Source organism: Mus caroli, unplaced genomic scaffold (genome assembly GCF_978045245.1).
Source record: "Mus caroli unplaced genomic scaffold, Mus_caroli_1 scaffold_2, whole genome shotgun sequence".
Lineage (NCBI taxonomy): Eukaryota > Metazoa > Chordata > Mammalia > Rodentia > Muridae > Mus > Mus caroli.
Window position 1 is genome coordinate 74755701 of NW_028227257.1, and position 18220 is coordinate 74773920.

The 18220-nt window shown below is 39.3% G+C and overlaps 1 protein-coding gene across 5 annotated transcripts in view; it reads left to right on the forward strand.

The window, feature by feature from the left end:
* Dnajc24 (DnaJ heat shock protein family (Hsp40) member C24) overlaps positions 1-18220 on the forward strand; it is a 40690-nt gene that overhangs the window by 12873 nt on the left and 9597 nt on the right. For all 5 annotated transcript variants that reach the window (XM_021155810.3, XM_085834600.1, XM_085834599.1 and 2 more), the window contains exon 3: positions 10925-11063. In XM_021155810.3, the coding sequence (XP_021011469.1) occupies positions 10925-11063 (139 nt within the window). The remainder of the gene's footprint in view (positions 1-10924; positions 11064-18220) is intronic.

Below are 18220 nucleotides of genomic sequence, written 5' to 3' on the forward strand. Positions count from 1 at the left end.
GCTCAGTGGGTAAGAGCACCCGACTGCTCTTCCAAAGGTCCAGAGTTCAAATCCCAGCAACCACATGGTGGCTCACAACCATCTGTAACGAGATCTGACTCCCTCTTCTGGAGTGTCTGAAGACAGCTACAGTGTACTTACATATAACAAATAAATAAATCTTAAAAAAAAAAAAAAAAAGAAAGCAAGCTGAGCAAGCCATGGGAAGCAACCCAATAAGCAGCACTCCTCCATGGCATCTGCATCAGTTCTGCCTTTTGTCTTCAGTTCTTGCTCTGACTTCACTAGACTATCAACTGTAAAATGAAATAAATAAACCCTTTCCTCTCCAAGTTGCTTTTGGTCATAATGTATTATCATAGCAAAAGAAAAGTAAGGAAGGCATGAATATTTCAAAGGGGTGCATTTGGCAGATGGATGTGCATTTATTTCAGAGGGTATTTTAAAGGATACCAATAAAAGGCCAGATAAAGAGGTCATAGGATGAGATGTGGAAGGCCTCAAACTTAGGACCTTTCATCCCCATGGATTTAGAGTAAAGCTCCCTTGCAGCATGTGAATATGTTCTTGTCCACTCACCTAGATCTCTCCAAATTCTCATCTGTCATGGCAGCATTTTTATGTGGGCATGACTGATGAAGTCGTGGGCTCTGCAATGAGTGATCAACTCAACACAGCTCACCCACTTCTAGAGTAGGGGCTGGGGCTGAGACAGAGCTCAAGTTCTCAGGTCAGGATTGGCCTTCCTGGTGACCAGATCCATCTTGACTCTATCTAGAAGGCCTCAGTCAACATTCTCCTCACTAGCCTACAAAGACAGTCTGTTTTCACTGGTTTTATGAACCTGGAACCAGGGTAGAGACCAAGATTTCTCCTTATATCACTGCATCACAGGTTGTATTCATAAGATGTGAACTTTTACTCCTCACACATCTACCTCCCAAGGCTGGGCTTTCAGAGTTCCATTGCTCCACCATGCCTAGCTTAGCTATGCTCTTTTCTGTTCTATGAACCTGTTATCTCTTAGTCTGTCTTTGATGTGTCTGTCTTGAGTCAAATGGGCTTACAAAATTAAAGTTTATTGCCAAAGTGACTTTGAAAATAGCACTAGAGCATCTTATATTCTCTGACCTTGGTCATCTATTTCCTGGTGATTTTGGCCTTACTGTGATATAAACTGTTTGATGTGTTTAAGATTTAAAGATTACTATAAAGAACATACGTATAACTGCAAAAATTTCCAAACAGAAAACTGCCTATTAAAGAACAGTCTAATGAAATGGACAGTTCTCAAAAAAAAAAAAAAAAAAAAAAAAAGAAAGAAAGAAAGGATACTCAAAGAGAGGGGGAGGGGGAAAGAGGAGAAGAGGGAGGGAGGGAGGGAGGGAAGGAAGGAGAGAGAGAGAAAGAGAGAGAGAGAGAGAGAGAGAGAGAGAGAGAGAGAGAGAGAGAGAGAGAGAGAGAGAGATTAGTGTGTTAGTTAAGGTTTCTATTGCTGTGATGAAACATTGTGACCAAAAAGCAAGTTGGGAGGTAAGGGTTTATTTGGCTTTATTCATCATCAAAGAAGTCAAGACAGGAAGTCAAACAGGTTAAGAACCTGGAGACAGGAACTGATGCAGAGGCTGTGGAGGGGTGGTGCTTATTGGCTTGCTACTTGTGGCTTACTTGGCCAGCTTTCATGTAACATTCTTGACCACCAATCCAGGGATGGCACCACCAAAATGGGCTGGGTCCTTCCTCATCAATCATTGCAACCTTATGGAGATACTTTTTAAATTGAGGTTCCCTCCTCTCAATTGATTTTAGCTTGTGTTAAGTTCACATAAAACTATCTAACTCATTTAGTATTTTTAAAAAGTTTTCAGCATAGGTATTAGGGACATACATATTAAAACTACTATATTTCAGAACTGTAGCTAGAAGGACTAGCTACACAAAAATCACAAAAACAAATAACAGATGCTGGTGAAGATATGGGGAAAGAGGAGCCCTTACTCATTGCTGATGGGCATGTAAACTAGTATAGCTATTAGAGAAATCAGTGTGGAGGTTCTTCAAAAAATTAAAAATAGAGCTACTGTATGACTCACCCATACCACTCCTAGGCATATAGCTACAGGACTGTAAATATACCTACCAAGATAGCTGCATATCCATGTTAATTGCTGTGTTATGCTCAATAGCCAGGGAATGGAACCAACCCAGGCATTCATCAAGAGATACATGGATAATAGATGTAGTGAAATTTTACCACTAGAATCTATACAGAAAAATGAAATGATGAAGTTTGCTAGGAAAATGGATAGATATGAAAGGTAAGGTGACACAGATTCAGAAAGGCATACCTTATGTTCTTTGTCATATATGGATTATATGGGGAGATAGGACATTAAGACATGTGGAACAAAAAGTAGAAAGGAGGCCACTAGTGTTGGGAGAAGAGTATAGAGCAATCTGGGGGTGAGAGAAAAGGGAGAGTGGAGAGTTGACTCCAAACAATTTTGTTTTGAAAATACTGAGTGAAACCTAATACTTTGTATTAGAATAAATGAATGTCTAAATTTTCTGGGCTCTATAGTTGTATTTGGGGGGTGGGGGTGGGAGATTGGTTTGAATAACCTCACCTGCCATCTTTGGCAGTCGAAACACCTTTTCCCATTTTTGCCCACTCCCTCCTCTTCAATGGTGGGAGGTGTTCCTTCTGGTAAGGTACAATTCTGAGACTGTCCTGAAGATATTCTTTAGTCAGAAACTCTCCTGTCTTCTATGATCTGCTGGTAAGCTGGAACCTTGCTAGAATTCTGGGGAGCATAGCCTATTTCCCTTGCCTATGCTTGTGGCTGCATTAGCCAAAGTGACTTCTCCAGAGTCAGAGATCCTATCCACTCACCTTTTCTGTCCTTGGGGGAGCCTGTTCCTTGCACTCTTCAGGGCAGAATGTCAAGGAGCGGTTGGCTTCTTGACTACTCTGTACGGTGGTAACACTGTTCTCCATTTTCTGTTATTCCTCACGTTCAGTGATCATAGTAGATTGTTCTTGACCCCCATGAGCCTAAGACCAGCATGTAAAGTGACTTAGCCTTTGGCAGTCTTTGAACCTATGGTTATTCTAACCTGTGCTCAGAAAGTCAGCTGTCACACCTCACCCATGCCTGGGACAGATTTTGGATTTGTTTTGTTTTTGAAGCAAAGCTATATTCTCTCATGCAGTTAAAGTGGAGTTTTAGAGGTGAGCCTTCACATTCTAAGATGTCTCACCATAATCTTGATTCTCTGTCTGCCATGCAGTTCTGTTGTTTATAACTCTGATGTCTGTCTTACTTAGCTGCTGGTCTGTATTTGTAGCTTCTCTCCACCCCAGACACCCTCTCTCTAATCTTCTGTCTTCATTACACAGCTCTCCAGACAGGATGAGCAGTTTGTTCATGCTGTCATCTTAGCACCTCATCGTAACCATTACATTATAAATGCTCATTCCCATGTCTGTCCTTTTCCATCAGACAGTGAGAGCCTTAAGGGCAGGGATCTCTCCTTTGTCTTAAATCTTGGCTGGCACAGTATCTGAGTTGTAGTGAGGTGGTAAATAGGTGTCTTTTGAAGGATAATCACATCTTTGGGTTGGAAACTTTAACATAGATTACATTTTTTTCTAAGCCACAAAACCATGGAAAATTAGGTCTGATTTTATTTTTTTTAAATCATGTTGTATTTGTTAGTTGTTACACAAAACAATGAACTGTTGACTTTCTTTAGACAATATTTTACTAAGCATTAGGTGGCAGTAGTGTGTTAGACTTGACTTTACCTTTGGATTTTTCCCCCTTTTGGCTTTCATAATGTTAATGTGGTATAAGAGTATAGAGAACACCTCTGTAGTCCTTCTATTCAAATGTTTTGTAACATAGTCTTCTTTGAAGCAGGTAGACATCATGGAGGTGAAGAAACAAGACAGCAGAGTCAATCAGTGCATATCCCTTATTAAATGGCATTCACAGTGATTAAGGAATTCCTCCTACAGAGCTTAGCAGACTCCCTCACCAACTGGTTAATGGCTGCTTTATGATAACTGTGATTTGCCATGATGAAAACCTGAAATGATCTAGAGGGCATATGTGTTCTTCGTGTCCCAGGAAGCGTTGTGTGTTCTGTTGTACTCCCGAGTCTCTGTCCATATCAAGTCACTCACCTGTTTAGCTAGTCTCATTTAGGTAGATTTCTCTCATCAGGGAGTGGAAAGGATTAAGTATTGTCACCAGCACTCGTCTTATGTGATTAACCCCATGTCAAGTTTGAATTTGTGTGTATTAAAGTGCCAGTGCTCTTTACATGCATTTAATTTTCATGATAGCTTCCTAAGGCCTGTAAAATTAAATAATCAGAAATTAGAGTTAAGGAAACTATGCATTTTAGCTCCACAAAAGCACTTCTACAAAGAAAAGAAACAGGAAGGTATTTAGAGCTGACATGGGGGAGAGTGGCCAAGTTCATCTGCCACAGTCCTCTTCTCTGCTTTCCTGTCTCCAGGGTGAGGCACTTGGGGGAATTCAAGCCAGTGTGTGCATTTCATTAATATGGCAGGATGATCAGTTACTGGAGGAAGAGCAGGAGCCCTTTGACAGAGCACACACTAATTAGTACCATGTGGCCTTGGTGGCCCCCAGAGCTTCAGGTTGCTCCATCAGAACAGCATGGGGAGGGTTGCTGTCTGTGTATTACCACTCTAGACTTGGCATGGGGACTTTAGCTTAGGGTCAGTGTTCACGTTCTTAATTATGCCAAAAAGAACAACAAAAAGAACCTAGAGAACAGGGAGAGCCAGCAGTGGCCTAGTGGTGATCCTTGGAGGAGGCTGGAGGTCAGTGTTTACTGTAAAGTTTTAAATGTTGCTGTTCAGAGTGTACTGAGAGGTCAGCCTTCTACTTCCTAGTTTCTCATCACCAGGAATCTACTTTCTCCAAACCCACCTCCTAGTGCTTCCTTTGAAAAACATCCACACCGAAAATAACGCAAGTTTTGTTTTCTTCAGCCTCTCCCCTCTTTCTTCTTGATGTGCAAAATCCTCGGTTCCCTAGCTCTGCTTCTCCCCTGTAATCCTTTCTTTAAAAGCCGCATTCTCTTCCCCTTCCTCTGCTTGCTTTCCTGGCTTGCCCTGGACCAACTTCCTCCTTTTCTCTTTTTTTTAAATCTTCCTCTTCTCTTTATTAGAGGTAACTAACCTCAAAAAACAAAAAAAAAAAAACAAAAAAAAAAAAAACAAAAAAAAAAAAACAAAAAAAAAACAACAACAACAAAAAACCAAAAAACCACATCTCTAATTTGGTCTCAGAGGCCATTAATGTACTTATGGGTTGCAGAAGTTTTACAATCTGTCAGGTAGATCAAGTAGTGTCTTTTAAAACATCCATGATGCTCAGATGGCTTTTCTAGAGGCTGGAGGATTAGGAGTTCAAAGAGTCAGAGGTCCTAGAGCCTGGTCCTGTAGCCATGTATATAACTAGTTCAGTTTATCTGTCAGTGTGGCCATGTCCTCACATCGAAGCCTCATTCTGAGAGCTGAGGAAGCATAGTACATGTCAGAGTCTATCCGAATGAAAATCAAAATGCTATTCATAACAATCCTCTAGTAAGACTGCTGATGGGTTTCACAGCCGGACCATGTAGGACACTATACACACAACAACTCTCATCTTAAAGGGTATATAGGAATTTCTTCTGGAGTCAAATACGAAGAACCCAGGAACACAGATTTATGCTACACCAACAGTTACCTTTCAGCCTTTTGGCTGGTGGAAACTAGAGTTTTTTTCAACTTAATACATTCCAAAATATTTTTATTTGTTAGTTACAAGATGTTATTCTGAGACATGGTTGGGAAAGGAATGTCTGACTGTTTTCTTTTGTTAGGGAGTTAAAAGTAGCCCAAGTTAAATTGTGATTAGGTTCTGGACCTGCAACATTCCAACCTCTTCACAGTCATTGAAGTTCTAGTTAACTTGCAACTGTCCTTCACTGGCAGCATATGGTATGGGCTGCATATAGATACACACACACAAATACACAAACAAAACAAACATATATAATAAGCACACATATTTATACACATATAAATATATACATATAGGCATACACATATATCCCACATCAAGTTTGAATGTACTTATATTAATAACATATGTATTATATATCAATATATATATATTTTTTTTCCTTTTTCGAGAAAGGGTTTCTCTCTGTAGCCCTGGCTGTCCTGGAACTCACTCAGTTGACCACGCTGGCCTGGAACTCAGAAATCCGCCTGTCTCTGCTTCCCAAGTGCTGAGATTAAAGGCGTGCGCCACCACCACCCGGCTTTTAATATATATTCTTTAAGTTCTCAGTTATTCTCAGTATTCCCAAAGGAACTGAGAAAGGTGTATTTTTTGATACTTACAAATCACAAGTCTTCTTTTTGGTTAATTAGTATATGCATATGCATGCTTGCTAGTGTGTGTGTGTCTTGTTTTTGAGACAATATCTTGTCATATTGTCCAATCTGGCCTTGAGTTCATGGTCCTCTCATCTCGGCTTCTCGGTGCATGGGATTGTACCACCACACCTGTCAACCTGCATTATCCCTCCTACATGCACAATGATACTGAGCTGGGCCGTGCCCCGAGGGATTACTTGTAATCAAGCCACTTCGCCACGAAGCAGCAGTTCAAGGTTTTGCTCATTTCAGTAACGCCACTTGGTATTTTACAAATCAGCTTTTGCAAGTGAAAACATAAAGTTCTGTTTAAGTGTGTCCTAATTATAAGATGTTACTAAATACAGTTACTTCATCACCTTTCAAAAATGTGTAGAAAATATCTACTATGGAGTGGGGGGTGAGATAGGAGCAAACTAGGGACAATGTATTTAGGAGAAAGGGAAGTTCTTCCTTGGTTTTTTATTTTTGTTTAATTCATCAATTTATAATCTCTCTCTCCCTCCTCCTCCTCCTCCTCTTTCTCCTCCTCCGAGAGCATTGGCTCACTAGTTTCTAAATGTGTGAAGGTAGTAGTTGGTACCAATTAGAGCAGAAAGTCACTAACAGTTACAGCAGAATGAGGGAGCCACACAGTAGAAAGGTCTGATTGTGCCTGAAGAACAGACAAGGCAATTCTGTACCCTTTTCTGGCTTTCCAGTGTCTCTCCTTACCAGTGTTGACTCTTCTGCAGAAGTGTGATATGGAAATGTGTTGCCTTGTAGAATGGCAGAGGGATCCCAATCTGCTCAACTGTCCCTGATTCCCCCCCAAATTACATTCTGTGTTTAAAAAAAAAAAGGATAGTGATTGAGGCTGTTTTCCATGTGGAAACTCACTTTAAGATTCAGCCTATACAGAGCATGTACCTATAGTTCTCATCATCTGCTGACTTGTGAGGCTTCATTTTCCTTCCATGTTTGAAAAAGATAAGAAACCTGCTTGTCTCTCAGACCCCATTTATGTAGTGTCAACTATGGTTATCACATCACAAAACAAACCAAAATTTAACAACACAGTAAAACATGAAGAATTAAATATGGCTTAAAGAAAGGAGGCAGTAGGTTTGAGGAGCCTCATCACAGGGTCTTTAAGGTTTCTAGAAGCCTGAAGACAGTGCTATCTCTGCACCTGAGAGACAGCAAAATGAAAATATTAAGTAATAATTACAGGAGCCAGGAATTTGAACTAGATATATTTGGTTGTTATCAGAGACTACTATAGGCAATATTGTTCCTTTTTAGTCTTTTCATTTTGCTTTGGAATTGCTGTTAAAACAAAGTGAGATTTTTAGTATCCCAAGGTAACATATTTTTCTTCTTTCTACAATTCCCATATTACATTTTTATTATTGTGTTTGTGTGTGCACACATACCCATTCCACAGTTCTCTCCTTCTACCTATGAGTCCCAGGGGTTGAATTTAGTATGTCAGGCTTAGGTATATAACCAAAAGATGTATAACTGGGTCATATGATAGCTTTAGGTCTTTAAGGAATCTCCTCACTTGCTCGCTAACTTCTCCAGTGGCTGACTGGTTTATATTTTCACCAGCTATGACTATGGGTTCCTCTGAACTCAAGAACTCTGGAAGAGTTCTTAATTGCTCTTAATTGCTGAGCCATCTCTCCAGCCCTATAGTTCTTTATATAGTCCCTATATAAGTTCTAATAAGCTGTATGATTATAGCCCATTTGTAGGCTGTCGCTTTACTCAGGTGATTGTTTTCTTTGCTATGAAGAAGCCTTTTAATTTCCTGGAGTCTCATTTGTCAGCTCTAGGGATTATCGCCATTTCTTAATGGACTGTGTCCATGAACTAACTGTTGTAGTATCATATTGAATTCTAGTAGTTTAAGCCTCAGAAGAGAAGCTACTTATTTCAGTAGTAATCAGGAAAATACCAAGTTAGAGGAAGTTTGGATCACACTGACAGTTATAGAACTCATAATAAACATTAACAGTACCTTTCAGTTTGGAGTAGCCAGGAGCTAATTCCTAGTTTTGTGGAGTTTTCTTTATCTGATTGGTACATGGTCACATCTATCAAATAGATTTTCTGTAGTGGCCTATTAAAATTACCAAGCTTTTAATACACATAGCTCTTTTCCTAGAAGCATGGAATGATATTTCTAGGGTATCATTTGATACTTATGCTGAGATTAAATATTTCCGCATGAAAAATTTTAAAACTTGCTTCTTGGTTTGTGAAATGAGATTTTACTGTGTAGTCCACTATAGCTTTGGATTCACCATGGATCTTAAGGAAGCCTTGAATTCACTGTATGTCAGCCCAAACTGACCTCTAACTTGACAATCCATCTACTTTAGCTTCTCAGAGTACTGAAACTGAAACTTGGAGCCACCATGCCTAGCTTTGAAATGTATCTTAAATGTGCACTGGCGGCTTCTTTGGAGTTATATATACACAGTAACTGAGCAAAGTGAGCATTAGCTAGAGAGCTTTAATACATCTTGGCTTTGGAATTTTCCTTGACTATCTGGAACTTTGAGATATTGGAATAGTGTTTATGAACGCACTAATAAGTCCTGGAAGAAGACTTCCTTTCATCTCTTCAGATATACTAACAGTTAGTTTAGGCGTCTAAATGCTACTACCAGATGAGTTCGGCATAAAGAGAAAGTGTGCTGAAGTAGAAACTTAGTTCTCCTTGTTTACCCAGCATGCATGATGTCTACTAGCTTTTCCCTTTACCACATAGAGAATCCCTTTGGCGCTTCTGATAATGATCAATAGCAGTGTCAGGCAGGTTACCATGACAGTGCATCCACTGCTAAAGCCTACAGCTAAAAAAGATTTAAACTTACATACTTTCGATTTCAATGTGAATTAAAGTTATCTAGCTTCATGTTTCCATGATTTCCTATGTAAATTTGAACTAGCAACTTGAATAAAAAGTGAGGGTGTTTGTAAGATCTTATGTTCTTTTGACGTTTGTAAGGAAGTCAGTGGAAGAATCCAGTAGTGCCATTATGTGATTTTATGTGATGTTATGATGATCTGTCTTCACCCACGTGTCGTGGAATAAAGGCATGCCTATTTGCCTGTTATATTGGGACAACTTGAAATAGAAAATGAGAAAATTACTAGGTTTATCTTTGAAACTTAAATGTGTTCTGTAGTATGTTTGATAAAACTTTCAAAGTAATACTGGTTGGAAAACTCTAGATAGCGCTGTCAGATGGTCTCTTATGTACCTGAGCGTCAACAGTTACCATCTGACTATCCCCAGTAACCCGGCCTGTTATTGTACATAAAGTGTCCCAAACTTAATCTTTCTTCATTTGTTTGTTGAAAGATTTGTTTGACATAAAAGAGACAAGAGAACTAAAGAGAAAAGGAGAAAAGGGTAGGTAGGTGAAGCCCCCAGCAAATGACACTGCAGTTAGCATTTTTCAGGGATGAGTTGGGCAGAACTTTTTGCTTTTGACCAAATAGTGTAAATACTGAAAACAGTACTAAAAGTTTCATAAGAGTTAAAAAGCTCATATGAGAAAAATTTTTAATCAATTCATATTAAACTGTTCTATTGAGTTCCTTACAAATGTGGCCTAGAAACTATGAAATGTCAGCATTGAGAAGGATGTGAAGTCTTTTTCTCTCTCTCTCTTTCTTTCTTTCTTTCTTTCTTTCCTCTCTCTCTCCCTTCCTTTCTTTCTTCCTTCATTTCTTCTTTCTTTCTCTCTCTCTCTCTCTCTCTCTCTCTCTCTCTCTCTCTCTCTCTCTCTCTCTCTCTCTCTCTCTCTCTTTCTTTCTTTTGGTTTTTCGAGACATGGTTTCTCTGTGTAGCCCTGGCTGTCCTGGAACCCACTCAGTAGATCAGGCTGGCCTCGAACTCAAATCTGCCTGCCTCTGCCTCCCAAGTGCTGAGATTAAAGGCATGTGCCACCACTACCCAGGTGTGAAGAGTCTTTTATAGTGAGATTGTTCAACGTTATGGCTGTATAATTTCATAAGAAAACTATCTTTGTCCATTTTTAAATTGTATCTACATTCAAATACATTATGTAAGGAAGCCTTGATTTGGGCGGGTGGTGTTCCTCCCTTTTCAGGCCCTGCTGCTCTGCACGTACCAGTTTCTATTTGTGTTAGTCACCTTCAGTAGGTAAATTGTCCATGAGACCAGTGACTCCATGAGCAAATGATCCAGAAAATGTTGCCTTTGCACGTTGTGACAGATCGTGTCACTGTGGAGCTGCAACTACTGCAGTGGTCTAATTAACCTGGCAGTTGTCTCCTGTGCCCAGCACTGTTGTCTCAAAGCCTTGGCAACTTCCTTTCCATCTTCTCATTATCTTCTTAACTAAAGCTCAGCTTTATGATTGTTTGTCTTGTGGGTTTTCTTTTCAAGCCTACTTCACTCAACTGTTCACCACCCTTACTTTTGATTGGCAGTATCATCCAGATAAACAAAGTGCAGATGTGCCAGCCGGAACCATGGAGGAGTGTATGCAGAAGTTTATTGAAATTGATCAGGCATGGAAAATTCTAGGGAATGAAGAAACCAAGAAAAAGTATGACCTGCAGCGGCATGGTAGGTACTTGTGGTGAAGAAACAGAGCCCCAATGGCAGCTCTTTAAAGCAGTTTACAGGCCACGTCTGGGAGCATTTCCCAGCATTTGCATCCAGTTCTTGCCTCTGTTATTCCTTGTCTATCATTATTTTTAATCGTGTCCTATTCTTAGTAGGGATGATTGTGTATCTCTTAAGAACTTAACAAAACTGCTGAAGTGTGGCTTCTTGGAAGAAATGAAAGGAGCTTTCTGTAAACTACTCAGATGTACAGTTTTATACCCCAAATTCTATGCAGCATATGCCTAAAACTTCTTGTTATTCAACTTAGTTATGTATGCATTACAATCTTAACTGTGGTATTTGGAAGACTATATACCATAGCCATGGCCATCTACAGGAGGCTTTTACTAAGGTTAGGTCTTACAACATTCTGCCAGCTGTGCCCTTTGTTCTAAGGTAGGTTTCATGATTTGCTACTCTTGATGAAACTGCTGTCAATGGTGTCTTAGGAATGCACATTGCTTACATCATTTTAAAGGTCATTTCTTTTTGCCTTTTGAAAATAGCTCCTTAAAACAGTGACAAGCTGTTGGGAGAAAGAAGGAAAAATGTAGGTCAGGTTTGTCACACATGAACTGTAGTTACACGAAGTGATAGGCTGTCTTTCAGCATTGGCCTTGGGACAGGACTCCCTCGGCCTTATATTTGGACTTTCAATAAGCACCCTACATGCTAATGGGGGGAAGCCAATAATCAGTTTCAGCCTGTGGGGAAAATACTCAGCTGCTTCTCCCCAATAGCACATCAGGCTCTGCACCAACTGAGATGTGCTGATAGAAGCTCATTGTGGCTGCATGATTGTTGATTCCCCTCCCATGTCGACACCAGCACACTATCCACCTCACCAAATGAACTTTAAGGCTTCTGCCACTAAGATTATAAAAAGTTAATTTGGGAATCGAGCCTTTATTTCTAAATGTAACATTACAGAATATAGCCAGTATTTGTAGAAATCCATAGTATCTGAGGAAACTGTACCAGTAAAATACATATTTATTTTTTTGCTGTTATCTAATATTTTTTTATTTGAGACAAGGTTTTGTTTTTGCTTTTCTTGTAGCCTAGGCTGGTCTCCAGGAGCCCAGTCTGGCCTCTAACTTGCAGCAGTTCTGCCTGCTTCTGGAGTACATGCCAGTTGTAGCATTTGTTTGTAATGCTGTTTAGTTGTGTTACTAATCACATCTGGGCCTTCCTGCTTTTTAAAAGGCCAGTGTGTTGTTCGTTTTTGTTCTTTAATATTAGGACATGGTGAGTGTACCTTTTTAAGGGATTTGCATTGATTTTTAGATGTGCCTTAAATACCTGGTCTTCTTTTTGGTGTATATATTTTTTTAATTAGATTGTATTTCTGGTAGAAAGAATGTAGACGTACCTTCATTTGAAAACAAATTCTATCCATAAGTCCATCCTTATAAACAGGGTTCACATGATAAGTTTCTGTGACTATATTGGAGCTAATGCATTTGAGTGTGTTGTACTGTTGAATGTGAGCGGGCCTAGCTTTATAAGGCCACAGAGTTCTATTGCAGATGAGAAGTTCTCTGATGGTGTTTCTTCACAGTTTTACTAATCATTATTAATGTGGGATACCAGTTTGCTTAAGAAGAATTAACACAAAACTGTACTCTAAGGACGGGACTGGAGTTAGGGCATTGGCCTAGGCTCTATTCCCAGCACCCACATAGCAGCCCATAACCATCTACATCTCCAGTCCCAGAGAAATCAAAGCCCTCTTCTGGCCTCTGTGGGCACCAGGCCTGTGTACAGACATTTATGCAAGCAAAATTTCATACACATAAAACAAAAAGCATGTAGAGACATGATGTTCAGTGTCCACATTTTTGCCACTTGTAGCAAAGATCACGAGAGTGAAACTGGCTAGAAGTCCACTTTCCAAAGGGTAAGAAGAGAGCAGAAGTCACGAAGTTACTTTATTTTTCTGTAGCATTCAGTAGGGTAAACTAAAATTGGAAAGAACCAGGAAACTGGGTTTAGTTCAGTATTACATAAAGGGGGGGGGTGTTAAAAGATCATATAAGTCCAAATGATTAATAGGGCCTAACAAGTTGCTAGAACCACACATTTTTTTGAACTTTGAATGTGCAGTTTTAAGTTTTCAATAAGTTAGCATCTGTAGCTTAAGGTATCATAATAAGGGATTTTTGTAGGTAATTGATGATATCACAACAGAAAAATTATGAATCAGTTAAATAAACTTGACATTATGTCAGTTTGCTTGGCCACTTCTTTAAATGGGTGAACTGATTCCTTCAAATTCAGTTGAGCTGTTCTAGGATAGAGAGATAGCATTTACTGACACTTTCATGTGCAATGTAAAGCATGTTCTTCACTAGAAGTTCTGAATAGGAGTGCTGTGTTTCCATTTTAAATGGCCCTCATATCTAAGTGTGATGTGCTATATTTAAACCTTTTATTCCAACCTGCTTTTCAAAAACTCTCATGATAAACCTGAATACAGATACTAATTTCTTCTTACTCATCAATAAGTGGCTTTTCAAAAGCAAATGAAATGAACTTGAATCTCTAACAGGACTTAGATTTGCTATAAGGAAACCTTTGAGGGTGGTAATTTGTTAAAGATCTGTGTAGGGTAGCAAGAGGGAGAATTGCTCAAACCAGGTCAGAGCACTCAGCTTTTCTGGGTCACCCCTGGGGACATGGAAATAGCTTTGTGATGCGGAACTCTTTGTGCATGTGGTGATGGTTGGTGTAAAACCTCATTGCAGTGTTAAGTATATTTACTGCCTACCTCCTATTGACTTGCAGTGTAAGTTTAGACTGTACTTGCTTCATTGGTTGATGTTCAGTGCTTTTCCGTATCTTCCAGCTCAGAGAGGTGCACTAGATATCAGAAGAGCCTCATCAGTATTGCCCATAGCCATAGATGTATCCAGAAAAGGACCCTTGGCATTCTTATTTCTTTGCTTCTCAAAAGAAACAACTAGATGGATTATTTCTAATGAAAATGTGGTAGTAGGGCAGATAGCCTTAAGTAAAACATATTTTTTTCTCCTTCCTTTCCTTCTTTTCTTGGCATTTTAGGATAGAGCTGGTCAGGCAAAGGAAAACAAGTCTAAGAGGAGGAGTAATATTGGGCTTCCAGAGATCATACATTTTGAAACCAATGTTAACTAGTGGAAATAACCAATTAGTTTCAGTTGGCATATTTACCATGTTGTTGGTGAAGATGCCTCTTAATGATGCTTGCAGCTTGGAAAGCCTGTAGTTATCCAAGACCAGGCTTTGCATTTCAACCAGAGGCATACTTGGAGAACTCTTTCAAGATGTGTAAAATGTTCACATGAACAATGCTATCAAAAAGATTTTGGTGACTTTGTAAATCTTGTGTGGGAATTTTCTTATATATTAAAAACATTAAAATAACAGAAGTATCTCATGGGAATAACAAGGAGCATGATTCAGTAGCTTTGCCATGTTTTATAGCACACATCTCAATGTCTCAGTGGATCTACAGAATGGCACAGCTATGACCTATTTATCTGTTTACCTGAAGAGGAACAAATTTACAAATGCAGTTGATCAGATCAACTAAAGCTTAAAAATAAGTGGACTGTGTTTGGAATCCCTGTAGATATCTTATATTAAAATTCATCTTGTTCTCAGTTAGTGTGGCTAATTGTGACTGTCATTCTACCAAGTGCCCAAGTGTGTAGATGCCTAACCAGCCTGGCTGAGAGGGATTGGCTAGAACATACAGCTAAGATGCTGCCTTTTGCTGGATATAGCAAGTTATTTCTGGTGTTTTACTATGCAATTCACTTTATTTCTTTATTAGGATAAATATTTGAACATGGAAGATAAGGAAATACATCTTGTACCAATGAGGAATGAATGTTTAAAACTCCACAAATATTCATGTATTATATTAGATCACCAAATCTTAAGTGTAAAATTGGAGTTCTTTCTGAAAAGAGCTTTTATGTTTTAAAACAGATTATAAGAAAGGGGAAAATGTATTTTTTAATGTAAATGATATAAATTTGAGCTGGTAGTGCTTGAGGCCAGTAGATAATTGTGTAAATTATGTCCTAACGCTGACCCATACAAGATACTTCAATTAGTCAGACTAGCAGTTAAGTTTGATTTTAGGAATTTCAAAATTGACTGTAAAAATTTGCTTCAGGTAAAAACTTGCAGATAAGCATCAAGAGATTTGTTTTTTTGCTGACTGTTTCTGGGAAAATAAGTATGTGAAGTGATGCAGAAAATCCATCTAGACAGTTGAGACTGGTGTCTTAGGACAGATAGGAGAGCACAAGGACTCTCCAGGAGGGTCCCCTGCTCATCTGAGTTGTCACTATTTTTACCATGTAAAGTATTTTAAGATTATTTGTTATTGATTCTGAATAAAAGTTAACAAGTTTCAAATAAAAAAAAAAAAAGTCCGTAACTGTGGTGTGAGCGCGTGTGCGCGCGCGCGCGCGCACACACACACACACACACACACACACACACACACACACACACACACACACACACGCACGCAGCGTTGGAGGGTCTGATTCAATAGAGCTGATGAGTGGGTTTTAGGAAGTACTTATGTTCTACTTTAACCACTCCCGATTTCTCTGTGTTAACTTGGCCCCATTCAAGTTGGTTGGTTCAAAACCAAGGCCAATTGCCTTTTTCATTGTTTCATTCTGTGCTTAGCCCTGAGCTGCTTGGCTCTGCTTGCCATCAGTGGGTCAGAAAGGACAGCTCCCATTCTCCTCTGTGCTCCCTTTTCCTGGATATTCATTTCATCCTCACAGCTCCTGTAGTCCATCCTCACTGTAGCTCACCACCTCATCACCTCCACAGCTACTGGGCCTTTCCATTTTGTGCTGCTCTCTGCTCCCACAGCCCCTGATCTCCCCCCTCTCTTTGGGGGTGGAGGGCAGGAATTCTTTGGCCCGTCCGTCCCTGTCACTTTCCCCATTTCCATATACCATGAATAAATGTTTGATATTAATGCATCTGTTTTAATGGGACTGACAACTGTTATGAAACCAGATGAGGTAAGGAGTTGCTGCCCTCCTTCCTACACTGCAACTTGAAGCTTCCTCACTAACAGTGAACTAGGTTTTCGTCATTTTCTTATGCTCCAGTACACAGTTCAATGGGAAAAGTATGAGATAATAACGGTTAAAATAGTATTTATGCGCACTGGGACTGTGGTAATTGCCTTTTAAATATTATTTCTATACCCTTGTGGGAAACATAGCATTATCTGTTTTCAGGGGAAGCCAAAAAGCTTCTTGTGATTAGCTAATTTCACCAAGGTCACACAGCTAGTGATTGATAGCAAGGGATTCAAAGCAATTTTTCTCTGAGTTTTAATCAAGATTACCAGGCTCCAAGTTTTGCACAACTAGTGAATGGTCCACTATGTTTTAGTCTACATAGTCAGAGATAAGGCATTATGATCATGTGAAAAAGAGAATGGGCATATCTGTTCTATAGCAAAGCCAATGGACTTCAGCTTTAGTGTTTCTTTTGGTACATCTTATCCTGCTTTCCTCCCTCCCTCCCTCCCTCCCTCCCTCCCTCCCTCCCTCCCTCCCTCCCTCCCTCTCTATTCCGCCTGCCCTCCCCCCTTTACACTGGTCCTTATTTTATAGCCTGGGGTGTCCTTGTATTCCTGTCTTCTGTCTCAGCCTTCAGAATGCTGGGTCAACCCCAGACAAGATTAATTTGTTACCTTTCCTGAGTAGCAGTTTTACCTGTAGTTTGTAAAAGCTCCACAGTTCTTGTCTTCAGCGTGGAAAACATTCTAGTTGTAAGCATAATTTCATCAGGGAAAAGATTGTAGGCTTTTTAATTTAGTAAACAAATTTCAAATTAGATGTTGCCCAATTCTCAGCCCCTAAGAATAGCAGTAGGATGGCCAGAACTGAATACTCTCCACTTCTTCCTGTTTGGGAAATCTAATTTCTGTAGTGAAATGGTTTTTAAAATTAGATGATTCTTAAAATTAAATTGTCTAAAGATAGAAAATTCTGAGCTAGACCTAGATGATAACACTAGCATTTGCATTTAATTTATATACATACAAGCCTTTAAAAACAAATATTTATTTTTATGCATTTGAAATTGCACAACACTAACAGTAGTGGATTAATTGCTACATGAAAGCACTTGGGAGTGTGACTACCCTTTGAATAATTGCCACAAGTGAACAGTACAGACAGGCCTGCAGATGGACTTGATCTTTAGGCCATTATTCAGCTGAATGAGACATTTAAACACCTCAGCAGTAGTAAACAGTTAAGTCCTGCTCCCCAGAGTCTCAGATTGCTGCTGTTTTAAAATTTTACTTACTGATTTTTTCTTTTTTTCTTTTATTTTCTTCCTTTCGTTTTCTTTCTTTTTAAAATTGTAGCTTTGGTTAGAAAGTTTACTGGGATTAGACATTATTTAGATATTAAAGGGTTGTTTTAGAAGTTTGATTATCATTAGGAAGAAGTTTTTAAAGACTGGAATTCTCATTGTCTTACAAGAAGTAGGGAATATTTATTGATTTCCAAATGGGGCTGAAGAAACTTTTCCTCTTTACAAGGCTGTCAATGACTCAGCAAGGGCCCTGGTGAGCTTGACTGAACCAAGCAGCTAATAGTTATTTAATGTTATTCGCCAGTGTGAAAGGATCGCTGTAGATTTTCCTTTTAATCTCTTTGAATTGCAGGCTCATAAACCTCTCTGATGAGCCCTGCCAGTGTTGTCTTAGATCCCACTGTTGAGACAATGGAGCCACAGAATTCTTTCACCTCTTGTTGTCAGACAAACCCAATAGAATACAAGGTCAGAAGGGCCTATGCTTCTAAAGCTTGAAAGATTCTTTTTCAAGTAACCACATAAATTATTTGATTTTATCATTATATTCCTCAAGAATTTCACTCTAACTATAATGCACTGCTTTTGATATATAAAAGTAAAACTGGAAGGTGGGGTGGGGGTGGGGATCGTCTTGTCTCATTTGGCTAAGCTTGTCAGTATGACACAGGGTGTGAACAGACCTTAATATTCCTTGATATCTTCATTTTCTAATAAGCAAATTGTGTAGTTACTGCACTCTAGATAGAGTAAGCATACCA